This window comes from Gadus chalcogrammus, chromosome 14 (genome assembly GCF_026213295.1).
Source record: "Gadus chalcogrammus isolate NIFS_2021 chromosome 14, NIFS_Gcha_1.0, whole genome shotgun sequence".
In the NCBI taxonomy this organism is placed as follows: Eukaryota; Metazoa; Chordata; class Actinopteri; order Gadiformes; family Gadidae; genus Gadus; species Gadus chalcogrammus.
This window is the reverse complement of record NC_079425.1, coordinates 903,032-930,152: the sequence shown is the minus strand read 5'-3', so window position 1 is coordinate 930,152 and position 27,121 is coordinate 903,032. Positions and strand designations below refer to the sequence as shown.

At 47.9% G+C, this 27,121-nt stretch overlaps 1 protein-coding gene across 1 annotated transcript in view; it reads right to left on the bottom strand.

The window, feature by feature from the left end:
• Positions 1–2,698: 2,698 nt before the first annotated feature.
• The window catches only part of luzp2 (leucine zipper protein 2), a 65,168-nt gene continuing 40,745 nt past the window's right edge, over positions 2,699–27,121 (bottom strand). The window contains exons 8-13 of the mRNA XM_056607989.1: positions 26,921–26,983; positions 21,464–21,538; positions 20,610–20,780; positions 12,865–12,969; positions 9,711–9,785; positions 2,699–3,502 (exon numbers count right to left, since the gene is read on the bottom strand). Coding sequence (XP_056463964.1) covers positions 3,404–3,502; positions 9,711–9,785; positions 12,865–12,969; positions 20,610–20,780; positions 21,464–21,538; positions 26,921–26,983 — 588 coding nt within the window. The 3' untranslated portion in view covers positions 2,699–3,403. The remainder of the gene's footprint in view (positions 3,503–9,710; positions 9,786–12,864; positions 12,970–20,609; positions 20,781–21,463; positions 21,539–26,920; positions 26,984–27,121) is intronic.

Sequence of the window (27,121 nt, the reverse complement as noted above, 5' to 3'; positions counted from 1 at the left end):
AGCTGGGGATCGAACAATTTCAAAGGTCTAGACCCTTATATTGTATTTTAATTGTATTTGTTTATCATTTTTATTGATACAAATGAATAGATAGGTTTTTTGTTAGAGAATTCTATTCCTAAAAACACACTAACAATTCAAGTTTGACAAATTATTATTACATTAGTTGAGATTGCTATCTTTCCCTTACAGTATATATAGTTATTACCTCTTTTCATAAAAGAAGGAGTGTGAATGTCGCTCCATGCTATCTAAGAAGGGACTTGTGTCATTTTGTCATAGCCAACAGTGGACCCCGGTCATTAGAAAAAGTTATGTTATGCAAATCAACAGATAAAATGCATTCCTTTAACCGTAGACTAAGCACACAAGTTTGTAGTTGTCAAAAAATAAAAACCTTATTAAGTTTAGATATTTGTGTTCATGACAACATTGTTGGGGCAACTTTAATTGCAAAATAACACTATGTATATACATATATAATATCATATTTTATTTAGATTGTTATTACCTCTTAAGAACTATCCATTTTGCTTATTTATTTTTTTACTCATCCATGATGGAGTGTGAACGTCACTCTATGCTATCTAAGAGAGAACTTCTGTCATTATGTATCAGCCAACAGTGGACCCCTGTCATTCCATACAGTACAAGTGTGGACCATTTTCTGTGATGCAAATCAACAATTCAAATGCATTTCTTTAGATTGGGGACTGGAGTACATTGTAAAATGGTAAATTAAGGCTAATTTGGGGATTGAACCATTTCAAAGGTCTAGACCCTTATATTGTATTTGTTTATCATTTTTATTGATACAAATGAATAGATAGGTTTTTTGTTAGAGAATTCTATTCCTAAAAACACACTAACAATTCAAGTTTGACAAATTATTATTACATTAGTTGAGATTGCTATCTTTCCCTTACAGTATATATAGTTATTACCTCTTTTCATAAAAGAAGGAGTGTGAATGTCGCTCCATGCTATCTAAGAAGGGACTTGTGTCATTTTGTAATAGCCAACAGTGTCATCCAAATTAAATGTATTATTATTATTATTATTAGTGGACCCCTGTCACTACATACAAAAAAAGTGTGGAACTTTTAAAGCTCAGCCTTTTTTGTGTGCATGTTTCAAGAGACCTTACTAAGTAGTCTGTTTAACAGCCCTCTACACGTGTACGACTGCAGGTAATAGAGGAGTGTTTGAAGCGACGTGTGTGGATTGGTCGTTGAAAATCAAGCTCTGGCCAGCAGAGGCGCTATAGAGTATGGACTAAACACTCACACACTTTCAGGTCCCCTCTTGGCAAAAGTTGTGAAAATGCGTAAAAATATTTTAGGCATGTTTTTAGGTTGATTTAAGGCATGACCAAAAGGGGACCTGAAAAATGTCCCCTCTTGGCTCGGAGGTCCCCTGTTGGTGAAGGTGTTACGACGCCGAAGTCCACTGTTGGATAGTTAGGCGAGTACACACACACACACACACACACCAGCACCAACAACCAATTTGGAACCCTATTATGTTGATTAATTCTGCAGGAGCATCAATAAGCTGAACTTTAGGAGTGATGGAGCAGTGAGCGAGTTTCTGATCCGACGCGCTGTGAGCACGCAATGAAGGCTCTGCAGTCGTTCATGTTCACGGTGCCCCGTAGAGGAGCCGATGGAGACGGAGAAGAAGGCAGAGTAATTACGGTGAGTGTTTAATTAGCTCTGCCTTGTGTAGCGAGGAGCTATAGCTGACCTTTGATGTGTGCAAACCCAGCCACGCAGCCGTTTTTTATTGTAAAGAGGAAAGCTTGCTGCTGTATACTTTTCAGATTAATTGGGGGTACTTTGTGAATTTCAATTAAAGTAAAAAAATTAAAATTTGACTCTGGATCCAATCAAATTAACATGTGTTTTCTATTCTTACAAAACAGTGAAATAGCACCACATGAGATTTATTTCACACATTAGTAGAAACTCTACCACACACATTCTGCATGGCGGGGCTGGTGAATTACTTATTTCCCTGCAAGCTGAATTCTCGTTTCGCGGCAGCGCTGACTCCGTCACAGGAGGATCGTCATCCAGGCTTCAGGCCGGAAGAGATCTGGGGGAAAACCTTTCAGCAAAGGTACCTTTCTATGTTTATCAGATGCAACAGATGCTACATGAGAAGAATACGGCGACAGCTGCTTCAATCAATGGGAGCTGTAATTTATTGAACTGCCTGTAGCTTCCAACGTGTTTACAGGAAAGGTGAGCACAAATTCTTGTCGTGATATTTGCTTCAATAAAATATTTCCCTACATGAATATGTATTTTCTAAGCTAGTAGCACCGTGTAATGGTCCAATCAACGAAGGGGTAATATTAGATATTAGGCCATTTTCATTTGATCAGTCTAGCCATGCTGATTTGATCACGTTCTAAAGGTCTTGTTGACCAATCAGGTGCTGTGTCGGGTAATTCCAATGAGATAATTACACATTCTGCCTAATCTATGACTAACCTTTTCCTTTCATGATCTAAACTAGCGATTGTCCGCTCGCCTCTCTCTGCTTGTAGCGCTGTTTGCTCTCACATTCAGCGCCAACTTTCCGTCTCTTATTCCTCCTCAGGTATAAATGACAAAACCCCTCATTTATTTCCAACAAATAACCATTTATTCATCACACATTTACTGAAAATTACGGTTTATTGAAAGGGCACAGAAAGGTCAGATAACACAGATAAATGTAGCTAGGAATAACTACTCAGTGCATGGCACGTTCTCATGGAAACGACTCAGTGTGAGTCTCGGCCCCTAGCCCCCGTGTGTTAAAGGCATAGAGAGCTCTGAAATATTAAATGTTCAACAGTTGGCCAGCCAACTTGAGGCTATATATTTCAAAAATGTGGAGTAAATTAACCTTGCTACAATGAATGACAAATGATAGTCAAAGTTAAGTATTAATACTTTTTTTGTATTTTTTGTATTTTTTTGTAAAATTGTGTTCTTACCACAATATACAGTGTCAGACCTCACCAGTGCAAAGGGATTTTACTAGAAAGTTCACACATTAAGAAAGCAGTGTCCTCGCTCAAAACAAAACACAACTAAAATCTATTTAGTAAACAACAGATGAACAATCATGAACGTTACCAGTGCCATTACTACCTCAAAAGAACTCTAGAATGCATGCCGTTTACTATGGGGTTTCCAAACAGGTGGTCAAAACAAAGGGCTTGATCAAATCATGGACAGTTTTAGTGTTCCTGCGGTCGCAAACAAGGTATGTATATGCAGGTTTGTGTGCACTCATGTGTGTGCGTGCTTTAGCGTGTGCTCTTTAAACATCTTCCAGATAATGCTAGGGTTCGGATTTCCATGGACAAGCTGTCCACTCAGTGGTCTGTGGTTGTGGTTGGGGGGATTCATGTTGCTTTGTCTTTTTTGGTGCCGTCATCATCTACCTCCTTCCTGTCGTCTGGGAGAGCCGTGGTTATGTGTCCAATCTGCGTCGGGCTCCTCTGCTGTGGGGAACAGAAGGAGAAGGACTGTGAGCGAGATGGCAACACAAGTATAACACAATTATAGTTTTACACTCAGGAAGCATTCTGTGATCCATCAGCTGGGGAAAAAGGAATTGCACCTTAATGATCAGACATGTTGGTTTAGCCAAGCTAAATTCTATTTTATTTTATTTTATTTTTGGTCATTATTCACACCTTTTTCTATTGTGAACTCCCCCAAAATTGTTCCCTATGTAAATTGGTTCCACAATGTCATTTTCCATAGCAAACCTTTTTGTATCTCCAGGGAGTCATTTGGCATTGTGTCTCCAGCTTCAGTGAGCGCTGATGCTCGGAGCTGGTAAGTAATGTTTAGATCTCTCTCCCTTTGATTTTTTTATAAACTTTTTGTTTGTTGTCCTTAAACAATTATAGTAATTCACACTGCTTTGTGACGTGCTTTTGGGCATGCGGGAGAAATTCCCGGTGTGCAGGCAACTTAATGACTGAATGACTTCAGTCATTACAATTTTGTAAAAACTGACTTTTAATTGTGTTCAATGTTTGGTGATCTGGCTTAAGCTACCCGCAGTCTACTACGGGGTTTCCCGGACGCTTGAGATTTACCATGGGAAAAATTTAGCTGCATGTCTGTGTTGACATTTTGAATGCAGCTGTGTGATTTAATATGTGTAGTCAAATATTTGTTTCCTTTATTTTGTACAGTGGAGAGAGATTCTGTGGATTGTGTGTGACGCCAATGTTTTTTTTTTCTCCTCTTAAAAAAGGTATGCCTGTTGCCATGTGTTTTTGACATTGCTTATTGTATAAAACGCAAAATGAGTTGAGGAAAAAGACAATTGATGCACTGTGTAAAAAAAAAAAACTTTTTTGATTCTATTTCTACTACCTAATTGGTTTATATATCTTATATACTGTCTTTTTATTTAATTCATTTCTTTGAGACCGTTTTATGCTTTGCTACATTTTTATAATTTATCTTCCGCATGTTTTCATTATTAGTTAAAGAATATATTAAGCTAGCTTCAGTGAGCACTGACGCTCAGAGCTGAGTGGAGAGAGATTCTGTGGATGTTTTCGGACGCCCGTGTTCTTTGTCTCTTAAAAAGGAGTAAACCCTCCTAACTCGACTCCTGTGTGTGCCTCACTCAATGTAAAAGACACCACGCAGAAACCCCTCAGTTACATTGGCATGATTGACTGCATTGCTTACATGTAGGATTTCTTTTTGTATAATAATATTGATTAATTACACTATGAAATACTATTATGAGAAGACTTTGTTTGACTTTCAATTGGTAGCAGTACTTTGTAAAACTAAACGCAGTTTCTCTTTTTTCAACATTACCACACAAGATATTTGTACAAATAGCAAAGTACGATACAATTAGATTCTCCATCTGTGTAAATACTTGGTTGATCCTGGTCTGGTGTCACTAACAACAGATCCCAAATGTACATCAGAAGAAAGCCAGCACCTGCAGTGCGTTGGTATTGGGTGACCTCTGGGGCTTAGCGTCTCCATCTGACGGAGAACCACGTCTCCCACATGGAGGAGGCAGAAGGAACGGAGCAGGTCGCCTGGCCTACAGCGCCTCCATCTGACGGAGAACCGTCTCCCACATGGAGGAGGCAGAAGGAACGGAGCAGGTCGCCTGGCCTACAGCGCCTCCATCTGACAGAGAACCACCGTCTCCCACATGGAGGAGGCAGAAGGAACGGAGCAGGTCGCCTGGCCTACAGCGCCTCCATCTGACGGAGAACCGTCTCCCACATGGAGGAGGCAGAAGGAACGGAGCAGGTCGCCTGGCCTACAGCGTCTCCATCTGACGGAGAACCGTCTCCCACATGGAGGAGGCAGAAGGAACGGAGCAGGTCGCCTGGCCTACAGCGCCTCCATCTGACGGAGAACCGTCTCCCACATGGAGGAGGCAGAAGGAACGGAGCAGGTCGCCTGGCCTACAGCGCCTCCATCTGACGGAGAACCGTCTCCCACATGGAGGAGGCAGAAGGAACGGAGCAGGTCGCCTGGCCTACAGCGCCTCCATCTGACGGAGAACCGTCTCCCACATGGAGGAGGCAGAAGGAACGGAGCAGGTCGCCTGGCCTACAGCGCCTCCATCTGACGGAGAACCGTCTCCCACATGGAGGAGGCAGAAGGAACGGAGCAGGTCGCCTGGCCTACAGCGCCTCCATCTGACGGAGAACCGTCTCCCACATGGAGGAGGCAGAAGGAACGGAGCAGGTCGCCTGGCCTACAGCGCCTCCATCTGACGGAGAACCACCGTCTCCCACATGGAGGAGGCAGAAGGAACGGAGCAGGTCGCCTGGCCTACAGCGCCTCCATCTGACAGAGAACCACCGTCTCCCACATGGAGGAGGCAGAAGGAACGGAGCAGGTCGCCTGGCCTACAGCGTCTCCATCTGACGGAGAACCACCGTCTCCCACATGGAGGAGGCAGAAGGAACGGAGCAGGTCGCCTGGCCTACAGCGTCTCCATCTGACGGAGAACCACGTCTCCCACATGGAGGAGGCAGAAGGAACGGAGCAGGTCGCCTGGCCTACAGCGTTTCCAGTGCTCAGCCGCCACTCAAACCAACACTTGTTCCGCTTGCTTTGACACAAATCAAGTGTCTGCGTGTGTACAACACTTAATAAATCCAAGCGACCAATCCAAGAATATTTGTTTAGCGTCCATCGGTCTTATGAGCGGAGGAGGTCTGAGAGACCGGGTCATGTGGATCCGCTGATGCTTTAGCTCCAGGCCCGTCTGCGCTGACCAGCTACGGGGACCGGCCCACGGGGCTTGGTTAAGGCTTTCTTAAGGACACACAAGTATTTCTTAGTTATGAATTGAAATGAGTTCAGAAAAAAAAAAGCAGATGGGCTAGCCCTAACCCTGGTAGAAGATAAGTCAGTGGGCCACAACGTTATGATAAAAACAGTATTTACTCGATGAAGCACATCTCACTTGTGCAGTCCTATGCCACTAGCCTCCAACTGCCTGCGACCCATTGTGTCTGCAGCCCGGGTGGAAAGTATCTCATCAACATTAACAGCACCTTCCCATGCAGGCAGGTCGCTGCCGCCCCAACGTTTATCAGGGGTGAAACACATGCTGCCTTCCAGGGGCGGAGTGGGACACTAACAGCCACCGGGAGAATCCTCCCCGGTCCGGCCCTTCCCCCCCCCCCCGCCAACAACGTTTTTTTTGGTTTGAATTTGAATGAAGAATTAAATGAAGTAAAAAATAATAATATAAAAAAAAAAACATGAATGAGACATAGAGAGTAAGCAAGTGGTATAAATATTGGTTGGATGTTCACGAGATATATATTGTTTATTTCGGGGATTTTCGCGGGGTCTTGACGGGGAATAAATTATGCTCAGGGCCGGCTTGCAGACGCTTCGCGGCCGCTCACAACTGTGGGCCGGTCCAACTGACTTCGCAGGCCGCTACACAATTGCGGGCCGGTCCACCTGACCTCGCCGGCCGACCGGGAAATCTCCCGATCGTCCCGACGGCCACTCCGCCTCTGCTGCCTTCTGCTTCTGCACTTACCTCGTGGTTACGCAGAACGCAACTCTGAAATCCTAACGTTTTTCAGTTGTATTGTCGTTCATGGAATCCTGCCCATCAACAAGACTTCTCCATCGTTTTGGAATGCGGTCAAATTTTTTCATCTAACCACAACGACAATATAATTCAGCCCCGAGCACCAAATGCAGTTATTTGGACCGAAAAAAAATAGATTAAAAAGGTTTTGGTGGCGGTATAAGCAAAGGTATAACCTTTGCTCACACAACATGACAATAACCCCCACTCTAAAGGTTATACAAATGTAATTTATTATTTTTACTCTCCATGTCGTAATCACACTAACGATATGGCTACGTATCGTCAGTGCCTAGTTTGTCGCCCCCTAGTGGAAGCAAGAGGGCGAGTGGATCTTGACCTAAATGGTGCAATGAAATATGGAGTCCACCTCGGGCCAAAGCTTTCCCTCCCCCCTGTTGAGGAGGACGATAAAGAGAGTTCACAGGCATGTGGTGGGGCTGCAGATAATACCCCTGCTGTGTTGTTCGTTGGCCGGGGGAGGGGGGGGGGGGGTATGGTATTGAGGACATTAGCACACTAGCATGTCATACAATGTTTTGTCCTATGGTGAGGGCGCCTCTGATGGATTAAAAGTCACGGCGAGTTCAGTTTGCGGAGTGCTCCTCAATGCGCACACACACATCTGCTGTTAGGTGTGTGTGCTGCACATTACTCACTGTGTGCTCACAATGCGGTTTCCTAAGAGGTCCCTTCTGTTTGAGGGCAAAGTCCATCGAAGGCTTGTTCCCTTTAATAAGAAAGAAGCCAGGTCGGAGTAGGTTGGTTATGATTGGGTTTTCTTTAGGAGGTTCTCACTACCTGATGGTCAGACTCATAGATTGTGGAGATTAACTCATTTTAAAAAAGCCACACTTTGGCCTTTACTCTTCATTTCTATTCAGCCGCTTGAGGAGAGACGGTCCTCCTGGTTAATTGGCTCCATTAGCAAGGAGATGATTCTTTAGCTAAACCATTAAGCCAGTACAGCCTCAAAGGTCACAGCTTATGGGAAGTAGAACATCAGCAATGCTAAATACAATTAAATGAGCACAAGCGTGCACTTTAAAGAAGGTAACCTTTGGATGTACCATTGAGTGATTTAACTGACGCCACTATCCAAAGCAACTCCTACATCCGAGCTAGTGAATGAATTCCCGATTCTCCAGAGATAAGGAGGGGTGAAGCATCGTGGTCCTGGGACCACCGGTACGCCGCGGAGACGGACCACTGGAGGATGAACTCAGAAACCTCTCGCTCAGTCCATCCCGCCCCGATGGGTCATGGAGAAGAACCGGGAGCAGCGGGCCGAGCCACTTTGTGCGAGGTGCAGGGGTGGCCGAGGGCATTAGGGGAGACACTATCAACAACCTGAGACGTAACGGAGGATGCAGGCATCCACGTCCGTACGCACCATCCTCCACGGAGGAAACTAACAGAACCATAAACCTCACTTTAGTCAAACAACTCGGTGTAATGGCAAAGGTGGGACTCTGTCTTGCTAACATGAACCATTTTGTGTTTTGCAATTACCACAGCAGCTGAGTGCCATCGCTCGCGGCTGACCTTAATGATAAAAGTGTCAGTTTATACCTCAGCATCATCATTGTTGGTGGATTGTCCTTGATTAGCTAATCAAATAAACACACAATAGGCCTACTTATGTTTCGATTTGTGAAATATAAACCATCAAAAGCTACAATGGAGATTGCTAAACAGATCATAAAAGACGACATTTAACCAAGACGTTGATGATTATCTTGCTCAGGGGGGATCCTATAGTCGGATGCAACTTGTGTGGTCTAGCAGAGCAGGGGACCCTGCCCAGGTAGGGAGAACCTCCTACAGAAACCCCAATCATAACCAACCTACTCCGACCTGGCTCCTCTCTTATCAGAGAGCGCCGTGTGTATTAATAGCAGGCGGGTGGCGGGCCACAGAGCAACACTTCAGCCCCGTGGCGTAACGATGACAGAGTACTGACAACACTGGTACAGCTCAGCCTACAGGGACCCATGCAAATCAATGCGGATATTACTGTGTTCTAGGGCATCCACTGTCCTACATGGTAAATACATCAAGGAGGATGGATTTCAACAGGATGTGTGCTCCATGTGTTGAAAGGAAATGCACAGAATAATTAAGAATGTGTGGGTATAAGTGGCGGTTTCTAAAAAAACGTTATTTCCTTCTTTCTACGCACTCATATTTCAAAGGATGCTTTATTGAATGCAATACCCCAGTATATACTCAGTGGATGCTCAGTACCCCAGTATTGCTGAACCCTGATATATGGTTTGTGTTTGTTTTCCTGCCTATGCATCTGCTGCCTTGCTTATTTCCAACACTAAGTAATGAGTGCTAACAGAAAGTGATTGCGTCAGCTCTTCCCCCGGCCGACCTAAAGCCTGAAACCTCCGCATGTGAGCGAGCAAACGTGTAAAGCTGCACCACGATGTTCTCATGCACCTTCCTAGAGCTTCAGTCTCCAGAGGCGCCCCTGGACCATGAATAATATATCTGTCAGCACATCATCCACACATCTTTAATTTGCTCTTGATTAAGCAGCCAACAGAAGCATCCTTTGTCTGGATTAAATGAAGCCTATTTACCTGATGACTCTCAGGCAGCGTCCTGCTCTCCAGGAACGCGTCCTTGGTTTGATTTGGGAAACAGTCGCGGCCCGTCTACAGGGGCAGAAGAGGAGGTTCAGTGTTACACTCTGTACACGCGTCACGGGTTAAATATCCTGGAAGGTGAGCGTTTTGGTTTTCGGAGTGTGGTCTCAAGCGGTCTCTTGCTGCCGTTTCCGTTTCCTGGTGCAAAATGCCAACATAGAAAAATGATTTGGAAAGTCCATTTATTTTACCCTCTGCATCAGACATGCAGGCAGGTTTCCCTTTGGATGTTTATGTGCATCTAATAGAACGGCACACTCTCAGCGCCAATGTCATAGCACATATCACATATACTTCCTGATAACGGCACGAGGGAATAATCAACCCGATGGCTTGTGCCTCAAATGTGAAAAATGTGGTGTATTTGGGATCAGGATCAGGATTATTGACTCAAGCATCCATATTGACAATGACATTTCATTTTCACCAAAGTACATCATGGTGCAATTAAAAGACTAACAGGTGAACATTAAAAGCCCACAGTCCCAATAAAGTCCACCAGTAAACAAAACACTCCATTGGAGCATTAGCTCGAAAAGCTGCTGTTGTGCCTCCATCCTGTGTTGAAGTGCTTGTGGGGGGGGAGGATTCGCTGGATCTTCTGAACGCGGAGAGGCGGCAGCGATGGTAATCGGTGAGAGGCTGGTATCTATAAACAGCTCTTCACCCTGTACGCAACGGGACATTTGTGGTTCGACGGGACTGATAGAGCTTGCTTTCCTGGAATAGTAGAGTTAGGAGGGGGAAGCCGAGCGAGGAAGACCTGGTGTTACCCTAGGAGGGAGGAAGGCCTGGTGTTACCCTAGGAGGGAGGAAGACCTGGCGTTATCCTAGGAGGGAGGAAGGCCTGGCGTTATCCGAGGAAGGAGGAAGGTCTGGTGTTATCCTAGGAGGGAGGAAGGCCTGGCGTTATCCGAGGAGGGAGGAAGGCCTGCTGTTATCCTAGGAAGGAGGAAGGTCTGGTGTTATCCTAGGAGGGAGGAAGGCCTTTTCCAGCCTCTGCTCCCAGCTGGTAGGCACGCCATTCTGCTTCTGGGTTCCATTTTTATTTGCTGAAGATTTGCGGTCCTCGCTCGAAGAGAACAGCACACAACAAATAAACGCCTTCCAATTACAACCGGGGAGAGTCAAATATTTGTTTCTGAACTCGGAGCGTGTTGATACGCCTAGGACTTAATGCGTTCTCCAGGTTTCCTGCCACTGGTCCCGTGTACGTTCCAGGGCCCATGCCGGTCCCCGACGGGTGTTAGCAGGGCTCCGCCGCTCGGCGCTCCGCCGCTCGGCGCTCCGCCGCTCGGCGCAGGGCTACCCCCGGACCAGCCCTCGGCGCAGGGCTACCCCCGGACCAGCCCTCGGCGCAGGGCTACCCCCGGACCAGCCCTCGGCGCAGGGCTACCCCCGGACCAGCCCTCGGCGCAGGGCTACCCCCGGACCAGCCCTCGGCGCAGGGCTACCCCCGGACCAGCCCTCGGCGCAGGGCAAACCCCGGACCAGCGCTCGGCAGGACGCCGCCTTTTGACGCCAACACAAATCTGATTATAATTACCCTGGACCAACCATCCATATGTTGATTAGCATATCTAGACTCGCTCTCTAGACACCCAACAAGTTTTCTACTAGCCTAACTTTACCTTGACATTGGCCACTCTGGTAAATAACAGCATTGCCGTGGCCTGATAAATAAGTTCTGTTCCTCTGGGAGCTCTAGAAACGGGCCAGTGCACACGCGACAGGGCCCCCAGAGACCGTATTCATTCATCATTGTTATTGGCCTTATCTCACCCAGGATGAGGCATTAATATGCATATTCTCCCTGCTTGGGGCAAGCTGCAGCACTGTACAGCAGTGTGTTTAGAAGCCCTTTAAAGTCTGTGAACAATCTGTTAATTTCTTAATTTGTGATATAATTTGTTATAGTTATATTCTGTAGCTTTGAGCCATCCTATTGTGAAATCACATGATGGCTCTGGTTTTTTCCAGAATATATTAAAAACGGATATTTGACCAAAGAAATTTGGGCCGTCGATAACAGCAAAGTCTACTCAAATTACAGATTATTATCTTTCATTTTTAAATTTATATTGAGAAAATGATTCTGGCTCTTAGGATTTGTCTCTCTCTACTTCCTCTGAGCCAGCAGGAAGAAAAGGGGAGATGTGGTCATGAGGAAAGTACAATATCTGCGTCTCCTGCCTCCATGTGTCCCTTCTTATCTCGATCAAAAAGCCTCTCCCTCTCCGAGAAGGATTTTCCCTTTTTACCAGCTTGCCAGAAAGATGTCATCAATTATAGTACACCAGCGAACATTGTTTTTGGCAAGATTTCATTACGGAACAACCTCTTTGACGGCTCTTCCGCAAAGAGTAATTTCCTCCGGAGATGGCATGCGCCTCCACACATCCCATCTTCTGAGCTTCACCGACGGACCCAGGACGGGTTATTGATAAACAAGTTGGAGGAAACCCATTCAGTCTTTCTGTCTTCAGTTTGCATCCCTCCCATCCGCTTAAAATCATTAAACCCTCTTGGAGCCATGCAACCAATCACGCGTTTGGCAAGCTCAGCATCCCTGGTCTAAGGTAGAATGCGGTTCTACGCTGAATGGAAACGCAATTCAATGGCTGCTTCTGAATAGGATAATCTGTTGAGTTGGGCACGATGATGGCCGTTTGTTTCAGCCAATATTCATGAGTCCCAGAGCAACAGAACTGCTCACCATGCTCCAGTGGGATTGGGAAATAGGGTTTGTGTGTCTGGTGTGTCACCACACAGACTCCTTCTCCCTCTTCAATGACGCTGCTGCTTTGAGGGAAGTGCGTGGGTGATTCTACACGATGTGAGCGACCCGCAGCCAGCTCTCTACACTGCACTAGGAGGTCCACATGTGTTTTATAACCGTTGTTCAGATTACAAAACCCAAATTATCACCGAAGCCATGGAAACAGCTAAATGTTTGCGTTCTGAAACTGAACGGAGGAAACCAGCAGTAGAAACGGGCTGTTTGGAGCCCGAAGAGAAATCCAACGAACAGATGAAGCTGATTGGCTCTGGACCCGGTCATTACAGTTTAATTACTCCGAGGGCTCACCTTCTCCATCTGGCAGGCCGGGAGGCTGCCGTTCTCTCTCCTCGTTACGCCCGTGTCCCCGGGCGCCTGGCTGGGCTTCACCAGCCTCCGCACTTTGGAGATATCCTGAAACACGTCGAGAAACAAAGACAACAAACAGTTACTCTTTGAGGTTAAACGGCATGATGTCGTCTTTGCTGCTTAATTATACTTTCATCTGGGATTTGGTTATCAAAAAATCAAAAACACAAAATGTAATTATGTCGAATTATAATTTACATTGTGGCAGAATAATATCTGAATACGTTACAAATTATTTTTAAAAAGAGATAACATCTTGTTTTGGATGTGATCAAGGGGAAAGAGCATTGATTGATGACACTGGGACTTTTAACACGACGGAGAGAGGTCGGCTCATGACCTCAAACATATCAAATGTGAAGCGTAGCGTTAGCAGACAGTGCATCCCTGGTAAAGAGTTAGCATACAAGGGACCCCTGGTAAAGAGTTAGCATACAGTGGACCCCTGGTAAAGAGTTAGCAGACAGTGGAGCCCTGGTAAAGAGTTAGCAGACAGTGGAGCCCTGGTAAAGAGTTAGCATACAGTGGATCCCTGGTAAAGAGTTAGCAGACAGTGGAGCCCTGGTAAAGAGTTAGCACAGTGGAGCCCTGGTAAAGAGTTAGCAGACAGTGGAGCCCTGGTAAAGAGTTAGCATACAGTGGATCCCTGGTAAAGAGTTAGCAGACAGTGGAGCCCTGGTAAAGAGTTAGCAGACAGTGGTGCCCTGGTAAAGAGTTAGCAGACAGTGGAGCCCTGGTCAAGAGTTAGCAGACAGTGAAGCCCTGGTAAAGAGTTAGCAGACAGTGGAGCCCTGGTAAAGAGTTAGCAGACAGTGAAGTGGGTCTCTTCTCCCCCCCAGCTTCCGTTTCTGCCGTTTTTGTTCGACTGATCAATGCACAGCCCATATGAGTGGGTCCTCGTGGGCTGAACACCCGTCACTTCAACTGGTGTTTGTTTGGCCTTGAGACTGGAATCCTGATGGCTGATGGCCAACGTACTGAATTATACATTAACAACATATTGTGTTACTACAAATAGGCCAGTGGGTTAAACACTCTGCAGAAATCCTATCCTTCTGGAATTAAATATCAATATAGTTATTGGGGGAATCCAGCGCTACGGTATTACCAAGCAGATCATTACGTTTCTACAAAGGATGTTCTTTTACACCTCGCCCACCTTTCATACCAACAACAGCACATCCCACAGACCCTGCAAGTTTCCACCCCCTGTGAATCGTCTTTGAGTGGTGTGGGTAAACAAGGCTGATTGGCCGTGTCATTTGAACAAGAGGTTTGCGCTGATGTCTCTCAGTGTTTGCAGCTTCCTCTCCCTTCTCCTCCACATCAGAGGATCCGCGGCAGAAGAGTCGACTTGGCTTTTCTCTCAAAGCAACTCTGCCATTGCAGCCCCTTCTTTCTGAATCCTTTTATTCCACACACAATCCTTAACTGGGTCAAAAATGGCCTCCTGAGAACTTAAGTGATACATTGGCAACATGAGGCGAGAGCGCCTCAAACTGTCACTGTCAACACCGCTCTCGTTTTGTCAGCTGACGACATATCTTCCAGAATATTCACTGAACTAGGAAGCACTTGAGAAAGTGGCCATTTTGGGGCTTCAGAGGATCATCCATTATTACTCAGCTTTAAAAGCTCCCACCCTGAATAAACAGAATCCGACTCCGGAGTTTAAAACCAAGCGATGCACCTCGAGAGGCTGAGGTTTAGAACGGCTAGGGGAGGTTCTTCAGCACCTCGCAAAGCAGAGTATATAACAGTTTAATAAATCGGTTGGTTAAACGACATAGCAGCGAAATCAACATGAAACAGTTACTACTATAGTCTACGAAGTACGTTTTTAAAAAAAAAATGCAAATTTTAAATGCTTCCACCAAAAATATAGCTCCTCATGCAGCAAAACAAACCAGAGATGCTTTAAAGGTGCAGTTTGTAGGATTATCGACGTCTAGAGATGAGGTTGCGGTTGCGTCCAACTGAACACAAACACCACCTCACCCCTCCCTCTCCAACAACAGAGGTGCTACGGTGGCCTGTATGGTGCCAGGTACTTCCACACATATATTGTCCTGTGCAAAAGCATCGAGTAGCCAAGTGTCAAGTGATGAGGACCCTCGATAGAGACTGACTAGACGCGATGGAGTCTGTAACACAAGGGGTCATGGCTTACAAGTTAGATGGCGAATTTGATTAGTTATTTGAAGCATTATTGTTGGGGTATTTTAAAACAACCTTCGAGCCATCAGAATCAAGATCAGAAATCCAGGACTGGAACCATCCGTTTTATAACCATGCAAACACTGACCCGCCGGTCAGAAAGTTAGCTGGTTAACTTGTAACACTAACAACAAGGGAGGCTCCCACCAGTCCTATGTTCACACGATGATCAAAGCAAAGATTATTAAAATCGATCTTGAAGTTCCACAACATACAGCATCAGCTCCTGGCCCATGAACACCCCCACAACCCCCCTGATACCCTAACCCCCCCCCCACAACACCCAGTCCGTGGCTGAGATGTCTGCCACGCTTATATTTCCTGAGACAAGGAGACCATCAGGAGAGGGCGGCGGGGAGGGCGAGCACACGGTATCTCCGCAGGCTTCGAGAGCCATCATCTCTCGTTACGGAGATGGAAAACGGCGCTTTATCAGACCAGGAGGACCGCCTCTCGCCAAGGCCGTTAAACATGAAGCAGCCTCTGCAGCCGTCCTGCTGATCTCTGCAGCTCGCTCTAATGAATCTCTCGACAGCACGTTGGTGTGCGTGAGTGTGTGAGTGTATAAGGTAAGGCTCTGGTAAATGCTCTGCTTATCTGTAGTGTTGTATTTACCAGAGCTTAAAGGCCATTACAGTAACTCACACTTCAGACATTAGGCTGAAAGAGGGCGGCGGTATGCTCTGGAACAAATAGATCTACCCTTATCCACTTTGGGATTCCCAAAAAACAACACAAATCAAACTATGGGAAAAGATTTGAGTTTGATGGTGCAACTTGTATTGTTATTATTATCCAGAGAAAGCAAACCCACTTTCCGCTGGGTCCCACTTTAGAATAATCATCTTGGGAGAAATACTTAAGAGTTGAAGGTTTCTCTGCTCATCCAGCAGTGTGCTTTTATGATTGACTATCAACTAAATAATTGCCTTTTGATTACCACCAGAAAAAAACACACGTGATAAGTCATGCACTCAGCTACTTTTCACAAGTATTAAACTCTTGATAGATGGATAAATACGCAGCAGAAGCAAGGATAACCGATTTAATTATGTTCTGAAGCAAACTGAGCGCACTCCTGCTGTTTGGCAGAATAATAAAGCACAGCGTACGTCTTCAAAGAGCTGAGGGCATGACATTTGCCTTCCTGCGAGTCCAAACTCTACAATGAGCCTTATTCTGCCCGCACCGTCCGGGTCGTCTTTGTACTCGTTAATATCGTTGGATTATTATTTTTTGGCAGTGATTTAAATGAATTGCTCCCCCTTCCCTGCACCCCCCCACAACCCTCACCCCCCGACAACAACACCTTCACCCCCCCTCCGATCCCACGCATCGCAGCAAGGGCTGGGAGTCACCTTACTACAGCAGGCTCCCCTGAATAAATCACAAGGGACCAGTCTCCAGCATCAGGGCAATTACGCCGGGTGCGTCCTCTACAGGTGGCCAGAAGGCGGCTGACTCCAGAACAGCCAGCCATGGCTGACTCGAGGTCTGCATGTCTCTGTAACGTTTGTCAGCGTACATCATGAGCGTTGGCAGACAATAACTTAATTAGCGCGCTATCGATGCCGCAGCGTGTAATTGTGGTGGGAAGCGATCCTAACTGGCTGCTTGTGTCGGTTTGGCTCAGGCTGACGATGAGAGAGAGAGATCGTCTGGAATGAACTCGTCTCCTTCTGCGTTTTTCTCCCCCCTGGAATGTAGGCTGAGAGGCGTCAGTACTGAGGCTCAGAGGAGTCAGTACTGAGGCTGAGAGGCGTCAGTACTGAGGCTGAGAGGCTGAGAGGCGTCAGTACTGAGGCTCAGAGGAGTCAGTAGAGAGGCTGAGAGGCGTCAGTACTGAGGCTCAGAGGAGTCAGTACTGAGGCTGAGAGGCGTCAGTACTGAGGCTCAGAGGAGTCAGTACTGAGGCTGAGAGGCGTCAGTACTGAGGCTGAGAGGCTGAGAGGCGTCAGTACTGAGGCTCAGAGGAGTCAGTAGAGAGGCTGAGAGGCGTCAGTACTGAGGCTCAGAGGAGTCAGTAGTGAGGCTGAGAGGCGTCAGTACTGAGGCTGAGAGGCTGAGAGGCGTCAGTACTGAGGCTCAGAGGTCAGTACTGAGGCTGAGAGGCGTCAGTACTGAGGCTGAGAGGCTGAGAGGCGTCAGTACTGAGGCTCAGAGGAGTCAGTACTGAGGCTGAGAGGCGTCAGTACTGAGGCTGAGAGGCTGAGAGGCGTCAGTACTGAGGCTCAGAGGAGTCAGTAGAGAGGCTGAGAGGCGTCAGTACTGAGGCTCAGAGGAGTCAGTAGAGAGGCTGAGAGGCGTCAGTACTGAGGCTCAGAGGAGTCAGTACTGAGGCTGAGAGGCGTCAGTACTGAGGCTGAGAGGCTGAGAGGCGTCAGTACTGAGGCTCAGAGGAGTCAGTAGAGAGGCTGAGAGGCGTCAGTACTGAGGCTCAGAGGAGTCAGTAGTGAGGCTGAGAGGCGTCAGTACTGAGGCTGAGAGGCTGAGAGGCGTCAGTACTGAGGCTCAGAGGAGTCAGTAGAGAGGCTGAGAGGCGTCAGTACTGAGGCTGAGAGGCGTCAGTACTGAGGCTCAGAGGAGTCAGTAGAGAGGCTGAGAGGCGTCAGTACTGAGGCTGAGAGGCGTCAGTACTGAGGCTGAGATGCGTCAGTAGTGAGGCTGAGAGGCTGAGAGGCTGAGAGGCGTCAGTACTGAGGCTCAGAGGAGTCAGTAGTGAGGCTGAGAGGCTGAGAGGCGTCAGTACTGAGGCTGAGATGCGTCAGTAGTGAGGCTGAGAGGCTGAGAGGCGTCAGTACTGAGGCTCAGAGGAGTCAGTAGAGAGGCTGAGAGGCGTCAGTACTGAGGCTGAGATGCGTCAGTAGTGAGGCTGAGAGGCTGAGAGGCGTCAGTACTGAGGCTGAGAGGCGTCAGTACTGACGCCTCTCAGCCTCACTACTGACGCCTCTCAGCCTCAGTACTGAGGCTGAGAGGCTGAGAGGAGTCAGTACTGAGGCTCAGAGGAGTCAGTACTGAGGCTGAGAGGAGTCAGTACTGAGGCTGAGAGGCGTCAGTACTGAGGCTCAGAGGAGTCAGTACTGAGGCTGAGATGCGTCAGTAGTGAGGCTGAGAGGCTGAGAGGCTGAGAGGCGTCAGTACTGAGGCTCAGAGGAGTCAGTAGTGAGGCTGAGAGGCTGAGAGGCGTCAGTACTGAGGCTGAGATGCGTCAGTAGTGAGGCTGAGAGGCTGAGAGGCTGAGAGGTGTCAGTACTGAGGCTCAGAGGAGTCAGTAGTGAGGCTGAGAGGCTGAGAGGCGTCAGTACTGAGGCTGAGATGCGTCAGTAGTGAGGCTGAGAGGCTGAGAGGCGTCAGTACTGAGGCTCAGAGGAGTCAGTAGAGAGGCTGAGAGGCGTCAGTACTGAGGCTGAGATGCGTCAGTAGTGAGGCTGAGAGGCTGAGAGGCGTCAGTACTGAGGCTCAGAGGAGTCAGTAGAGAGGCTGAGAGGCGTCAGTACTGAGGCTGAGAGGCGTCAGTACTGACGCCTCTCAGCCTCACTACTGACGCCTCTCAGCCTCAGTACTGAGGCTGAGAGGCTGAGAGGAGTATGAGGCTCAGTCAGTACTGAGGCTGAGAGTCTGAGGCTGAGAGGCTGAGAGGAGTCAGTACTGAGGCTGAGAGGAGTCAGTACTGAGCTGAGAGGCTGAGAGGAGTCAGTTAGCTGAGCTCAGAGGAGTCAGTACTGAGGCTGAGAGGAGTCAGTACTGAGGCTGAGAGGCGTCAGTAGTGAGGCTGAGAGCCGTCAGTATGGAGGCTGAGAGGCGTAACGGTTCAGGGCTTAGTGGAGGCTGCATTGTGAGGCTGCTTTGTGAGGCTACATTGCGGCTGTGGGGTGACACTGATTGGTGACAGCGGTACGACGAAACGATGATGATCCGACAGAGATGTAAAGAGGAGAAGAAACCTCTTGCTGGCCCCCACGGGCGGGGGGGGGGGGGGGGGGGGGGGGTAGTTGCACTGATGAGAGAAAAGCCTCTTAAAGAGAATTTCTCACCAGGATCATGGATGGCAGATAGGGCACAAGGTTCTTACAGTCGGTTTGATGAGTTAAAAGCGACTACAACAGATGCATTTCAGGAGAAAGAAGAAGAATAAGGAAGCTAAGGACATCTCTGTGGTTGGGGAACAGGGCGAGGAGTAGATGGGAGTAGAGAGGATTCAGAGAAACAAGAGGTGACCAGAGCTCTGAGGGACAGCGGAGTTCACGACGTTCCACTGAGGGCTGTTAACAGTGATCTGTAGTGAAGTAAATGGTCTTTGAAATAAATGACCGAAATAAACTTTTTTGCGGGAAACCTAAATCCAATGTGAAAGGGTTTTGCATAAAACCTGTTCTTTAGAATAAAGCTTCCTTTGACTGCTCTAGGGAAGGCATTTGGGTGCTGTAGATGTTTGTGAGGAACACCTTATTAAGAGCAGCTGATGGCCCCAGTGTTTCCACCAGGCTGAGAGCTTCAGACTCCATTGCCAAGGAGACGGACGGCGCTAAAAGACCGCCGCTTGGTCCAGGACATGTCCATGTTTCCGGCGAGTTCTTTGAATGTCTTTGCCCCATTGTTATATCTAGTCATTGTTTCCACGGCGATGTCTCTCTGAATGATGATATCCAGGACATCTGGTTGACAAATAGTCACTTAAATTGAAGTTAATGACGCCGAGTGCTTCATTGATATTGCAGAAAGGGTATTATGGGAGCTCTGATGTGCAGCGAGGTGAACTCTCTGGCATGGTATCAGCCTCCATTACACCGTGCTGGGACTTACAATTCATAACAAATCTAATCAAAGAGTTCCGTAACCATGAACAGGGGACACGTTACAGAGTCTGACGTGAAGTCAGTCTGATGGGTCGCTTCACTCGTCAGACGTCACTGGGACGTGGATCTCATTGTGCCGGTCATGCGGTCGTACCAAAGCATCCCAAAGCCTGGCCTGTTGTAGACCTTCTCTCTCATGCTATGCTTGGCGATGCTCATGTTTCTGCCTCACACTGCTGTAATGAAATAGGTAATTGGTTTCGACAGAAACTGACAGGCTACAGGAGAAGAAAACCAGATATTCTTTGGGCTAAGGCACAGAGTATGCAAAACATTTGTAATGAAACACTATCATATAATGGCTTGTGCTTGTCAGAGAGTTATGTGCCATGGTTTGGCTTCCTATAAAAACAGCAATGAGGAACATTTCAGGTACTGGCAAAGATAACAATATTTGGTCTGCAGTTGCTTAGTGGTAGTCGTACAATTGACAAACCAAATCATATCTGTGTGGTTCCGTAATATGAAAGAAACAAAACCAATTAGCACAAGGCTGGATGGCACAACACTTCTCATCAGACTTTAAGATGCAGATCTTTGGCCCAAAGTGGTAAAGAAAAAGAAGAAGCTTGAATTGAGTAACAAGGTGAATCATTTCGGTGTCGCTGGTACCTTGGCGTGGGGCTGCTGGTAGGTGACTCTGGAGCTGTTGATGAGCGGAGAGTATCTGAACAGCTGGGCCGAGCTGGCAGGGAAACGATGGCTGCCGCCGTTGTGCTGGTTCTGCAGGACGGCCGAGAAGCAGATGTGGACCGTGTCCTTCAGGGCCTTGAGCTGAGACTCCTGGTGGGGAAGAACAGGACATACCGCTCAGGAACCTGCCCCTTTATATTCACTTTAACTTTCACTTTCGCTTACTCTTCCTCTCAGAGAGGAAGATAGTAAACCTCTTTTACAGAGAGTCTCTGTAGAAGAGGTTTACTATTCAGGCCAACCTATTCTCTCCAAAGAGAAGCATAGAATCAGTGCGATTCGTTTTGTTTCTGTGATGGCTAATTTAGCTGGTGCAGGCAATGACAAGAGGTGGCAGCCGGGCCTAGGTGACCCATTATAAAATGGTAAACAACCTAGAGACCTGTACAGTGATACGGGCCATGGAAGGTACTGTGAGCGTCCCAAGATAATTGAGTGTAAACAATTCTCTATATATACAGTATTTGGCCATTGCATATGTTATGTGTATCGATCGAGGTCTGATGTCTTTGTTTGCACATCAATCCGAATCTTGAATAAAAACAAGCAAAGAAAAACACATTTTTATAGCGATGCCTGCTACTGGTCGGAATACAATAGTTATATTTATTTTATTCAATGTTTTTATCCTACCCACACCCCAAGAAAATATGAGGAACAGCATCAGTTTCAGAAGGCTAGTCTGCATATTGAGACAGGGGGAGAGAGGGAGAGGGGGAGAGAGAGAGAGAGATATAGAGGGAGAGGGATGGTGGTTGGCGAGTTCCATTCACCTTGTCCAGCGCAGTCTTCTCCAGCTGCTCCTTGGCTATTGTTAACCTGTGCTCCAGATCCATGAGCTGCTGCCCCTGAGAGAACACAGTTTATTATAAACAGCTTTACTCACTTTGTTAACCCTTCTCACCTCCACCATCAGACCAAACACGCAGAATAACAAACACAATATTACTTTTTGTGAATATTTTGTTGAATTGCCTTGGTCCGAGACTTTAGGGGTCTTTTATGAATACATTTTCCGATAATGCTGTGTGCAGGCTACTGTTCTTTCTCTGGTAATGGTCGGGATCATTTAACCCATCGATCAATACATGTCCTTCAGTCTTTTAGAATATCCAGCGGAAAAATTATTTTATCCTTTCCCCAGGTAACGACTTTTACATTGTGTGGCAAATGTGTAACCATCTGGTTCAGAAGCTTAGAAAGTACACGGTTCACGAGACGCACAACCCCCGCAACACAAAGTACAAGGTTCAGGAGACGCACACTCCCCGTAACACAAAGTACACTGTTCAGGAGACGCACACCCCCCGCAACACAACATCACCTAAGCCCCTTTATGTGGGGAGTGTATTACAAGGACTTGTGATCACTCTGCTCAACTAGAAAAAGGCTTTGGAGAAACCAGCTGCGGCACATTTACTGTTCACTGCGTGGGACTAAGAACAAGACTTATTTCCACTAAGTAGGGAGTGCGCGTTGGTGCCTTGAGAAGAACTCTTCATTTGTCATATTACCAGACTCTGGGAGAGGGCCAAGGTAGGTGAGAGTTGGTTACAGCCTCACTTTAATCCATGAAACCAAGCACACACACGGAAAAGGCCTTCAGTCGCCCTCACCCATGAGATCTTATAATAAAACCGACGGAGGTCTGTGAAAGGTCTCCAATTACATGTATGGATTAATTCATCAGCAAGAATGGGTATGATATTTATTACAGAAGGATATCGTTTTTTCGCCACCACGGCAGTCATCACCGGCCTTGGGATGAACTTAACAATGTGAGATTTTATGTTGGATCTTTTAGTGGCCTCTAACAATGATATAGAGCAGAGCTCCCCCTGGAGAAGCCAAGGTCAGACGGCCTAGGAGGCAGCAGGCGGGGATCCCAGGACCAGCCTCAGGGAGCCTCCGGGGGTGGCACTCTGATTGATGGCTGGATGAAAGTTCTCCGCGTTTATATGTTCTGGATGTGATGGGGCCGTAGCTCATCTCTCTCTCCGCATGCACTGAGGTGAGGGAATCTGTCGCCGAGCTCAATTAAAGGACGTCAGCAACAGCCCGCTTTCGGAGGGTTTCTATGGCCTGATGGGATCTGGTTTTAATGCACTGCCAAATCCCCAAAAAGGTTAAGACAACACTTTGTTTTCAGGGAGGCCAGCGTCTCTAGCGAGAAGGGAGACAACCATTGTTTCTCGGAGTATAGCGGCAATCCGTCGCTGTCAAATTTAAGTCATCGGTAAATGTAAGAAAGCGGCGCGGTGAAACAATCTTATCCAGAGCAAGTGTTTGGCACGCGCGGCTGGTGGAGAGGGAGGTGTTTCAGGCACGTCCAGTGGGGAGGAGACCTCGGGGAAGACCCAGGACTAGGTGGAGAGATTATATCTCAACACTGGCCTGGGAACGCCTCGGGATCCCCCCGTCAGAGCTGGTCAATGTGGCCCGGGAAAGGGAAGTCTGGGGCCCCTGCTTGAGCTGCTCCCCCCGCGACCCGACCCCGGATAAGCGGATGACGATGAGGATGAGGATGAGGCTGGTGGAGACCGGCAGGTCAGGCCAGAGCGGACGATGGCACGGCGATCTGAGACCCACTCTTTGTTAACTGGTCGCATCAGAACATTGATACGGAGGTCTCTGTGTTCTCCAGGGAGATTAAAGAGCTGAGATGAAAATACCATATTATAGAAACACCGACATTTCTTCCAAAGATGGCTATCGAGTTCACACAATAATGTGTTGAACGCTCTGTGTTCCCGCTGTATTTTCAAATGCGCAATGTGTTTTCATACATGTCCCATATGTTTTCATATGTGTTTTCATATGTCTTTGGGTGGGTGTTAATAATTGTATGTGTTGATATGTGTTTGGGTGAATGTGTTCAGTTGTGTGTGTTTTCATTTGTTTGTGTGTGTGTGGGGGGGGGGGGGGGGGGTCTGTGTGTGTGTGTTCAGTGTGTCTGTTTGGATGCCCTGAAGATGAGAGGCTCTCAGGTTAAAGTAGACCTCCTGCCCCCCCCACCCCCCGTTGTTCTGCTCTGAGGGCTGCGGGCGCTGAACCAGAACCAGAACAGGGACCCCATTACAGGAGGAGGAGGAGGAGGAGGAGGAGGAGGTTGTGGGTGGGTCAGTGGGGCACCACAGGAGTCACTCAGAGGGACACGCTCACGCCCACCAAACTGCCAACTCCTATCACTGACACAGAGAGAGAGAGACGTCCTGTCGGCTCAGGGCTGCTCGCTCTGGAGGAGTTTTAGTTCTTCTACAAACTTTAGTCCATCAATAGAGCTCCTGATTGGCCCGAGATAACAGAAACCATCACTGAACAGCCTTGTGTCTGTGATGAGGTGATGGGTTCAATGTCTCCATCTCTAGTTATCCCGGGATCACTCCTGCTTCAAATTCAACTCAGCACACGATTGTGTTTATTCTATTATGGAAATTGCATTTCGTGCATTAAAAAGCTTATTCCATGACCTCTGAGGAACACATTCTAGAAGATTATGGTTGAATAAATAAGGGAAACTGAGAAAGAGAAATTATCTATAATTGAGGAAAAAGTTTTGATTCATTTCTGCTCCACTTAAAAGCTGCTGTAGGTAAGGTTTTAGAGCTGTAATTTAAGTGTAATTTGTTCCAAATGCCAAAGCCATCCGTCAGCGATTAGCAATGAAATGCCTGGTGAGGATCTCCGTTGTGGCCGGCTGCCTCAGCATGAGACCCTTCCATCCAGACTCCTTCACTCTCTGTCAGACTGAGCTGTCCCTGGAGCCACCCAGGGTTCATCAGAGCTCTCCCCAGCAGGGGGGGGGGCGTTACTCTCGCTCGCGTTACGTCTGAAACTGACAGATCTGGCAGACATCTGTTTGTGACGGAACCGAATCGACGTCTGTAAGAGTGAACCGCTATGACAGACTGGGTGTGTTTGATACTGGGGTGTGTTTGATCATGGACAGAGGTGCGTTTGATACTGGGGTGTGTTTGATCATGGACGGAGGTGTGTTTTATAATGGACTGAGGTGTGTTTGATGGTGTGTTGGATGATGTGTTTGATGATGGATTGGGGTGTGTTTGATACTGGACTGAGGTGTGTTTGATGGTGTGTTGGATGATGTGTTTAATGATGGATTAGGGTGTGTTTGATGATGGACTGGGGTGTGTTTGATGGTGTGATTGATGATGACTGGGTTGTGTTTGATGACGTGTTGTTTGGGCGACACACCACCAGTGGATTTGAATATTTCTGAAGAAGTAATAGAATAATTTTCATTTCATCCTAAGGCGTCTCAGGACTGTGAACCTTTCTATGCAGCATATTGTTTTAAAATTTTCTGCTCTCTTTTCACAAAAATAATCCTTCCGACAGCACCTTTAATTAAATTCCTACAAAGTAAAAGTTTGCATATTGTCTATAAAAATAACCTCTTATTATTCTTTCAGTGATTGTGCAGGTGAGTCACAGTAGAAGGTGTTTGATCTGACCCTCAGAGCCGGCCTGTTGCCTCAATGTGCCTGACCCCTGACCCCCCTGGTGTTGACCCCTGACCCCCCTGGTGTTGACCCCCGACCCCCCTGGTGTTGACCCCTGACCCCCTGGTGTTGACCCCTTACCCCTGACCCCCTGGTGTTGACCCCCTGGTGTTGACCCCTGACCCCCTGGTGTTGACCCCTTACCCCTGACCCCCTGGTGTTGACCCCCTGGTGTTGACCCCTGACCCCCCTGGTGTTGACCCCCGACCCCCCTGGTGTTGACCCCTGACCCCCTGGTGTTGACCCCTTACCCCTGACCCCCTGGTGTTGACCCCCCTGGTGTTGACCCCTGCCCCCTGGTGTTGACCCCTTACCCCTGACCCCCTGGTGTTGACCCCCTGGTGTTGACCCCTGACCCCCCTGGTGTTGACCCCTTACCCCCCTGGTGTTGACCCCTGACCCCCCTGGTGTTGACCCCTGACCCTTGACCCCCTGGTGTTGACCCCAGCCCGGTGGCTCCTGACCCCTGACTCCCTGGTGTTGACCCCAGCCCGGTGGCTCCTGACCCTTGACCCTTGACCCCCTGATGTTGACCCCAGCCCGGTGGCTCCTGACCCTTGACCCCCTGGTGGTGACCCCAGCCCGGTGACCCCTGACCCTTGACCCCCTGGTGGTGACCCCAGGCCGGACAGAGCGGACGCATTCTGAGTCTTCGCCGGAGGGGAAACCACGCGCCCCGTCTCTCTGGCGGTCTGGGCCGACCAGAGGCCGCGGGTCACTTCCTGTACGCGGGGCGCGGCGCATTGTTTGCGGTGCGATGTTTGACAAGTCAAAGAGCGACGTCAAATTAGCTCCTCCACGGCGCGAGCAAATCACCTGAGCCCATTACCTTTAGGGCTCAATGAGAGCCGAGTGACACTGAGGAATAGGGTTGTTTTGGGCCGAGCGAAGGATGCAATTTAGTACCAACGATTTACGGTCGGTGATACCGGCAAAACATTCCATGGATCACTCATCCAGCGTCTAGACAAAGGACCGGCGGCCGAGGGCGACGCTTCCCTCAGCCAGCCGCCGCGGCCGCCGGCAGCTGGCTGAAGGCCGAGGCAGACACGCCTCTATTTTTAGCCATTCCGAAGTGGCCTCATAAAGGAGGGGTCAGGGAGGGCGTATTATACATTTTAAAAGTGGCGAAATGTCAACGTGCATCTTCGGGAACTTAACTCGACAAACACGCTCGGAAAGGTCAGACGTCGGAAGAGAAATTGTCAATAAATAAGCTGGGAGGTTGCAGGAACACGGGAACGCCGGGGCCCAGTGAGGCCGGAACGCCACAGACGTCGCGTTCCGATGCTAATATATCCGCAGTCGTTCCCCATCGTCACCGAGACATAAATCCACAGTTTGGTAAGTGGCAATTTGTGCTGATGTTCATAATAAATGTCCTCTGTATTGAACGGTTGCGATACATAACGTCATTTGCAATTCATCCCGGGTGAATTTTCCAACGGCTAATGCATACTTTCCTATCTGCATGATTATATGCTGTCAACACCAGCGCTTGTTATTGGGCTGCAGAGTGACGGGGAGAGGAGAGGAGAATGTAGCGTTTGACATTAGGAGCGCTTGCTCCCTGCACCGCTGTAGCCTGACTGGAGGGGACTCTGTAATTGTAAATTGAATTAATTGGCCTTTCTGCGGGGCGGCGGTCTCAAGGTGACCGGCACAACCTGTTGGTCCGCCACCACAAAGCCGTCGAGTCAAGCTTACCTTAAAAATTAAATCCTTTTTCCCGTACCGGAGTTCCTTCAGTTGGGCCTGGATTTTTTTGGACTGCAAAGGAAAGATAAGGAAATAAGTGTTAGCTTATTCAAATGGTGGAATTGGTTTTAGATCACAGTGTGGGATTCAGCGGGCTGTGGCGGGAGCCTCCTTTGTGTGAGTTCTCCAGGTCCTCGTAAGGGAGAGAAA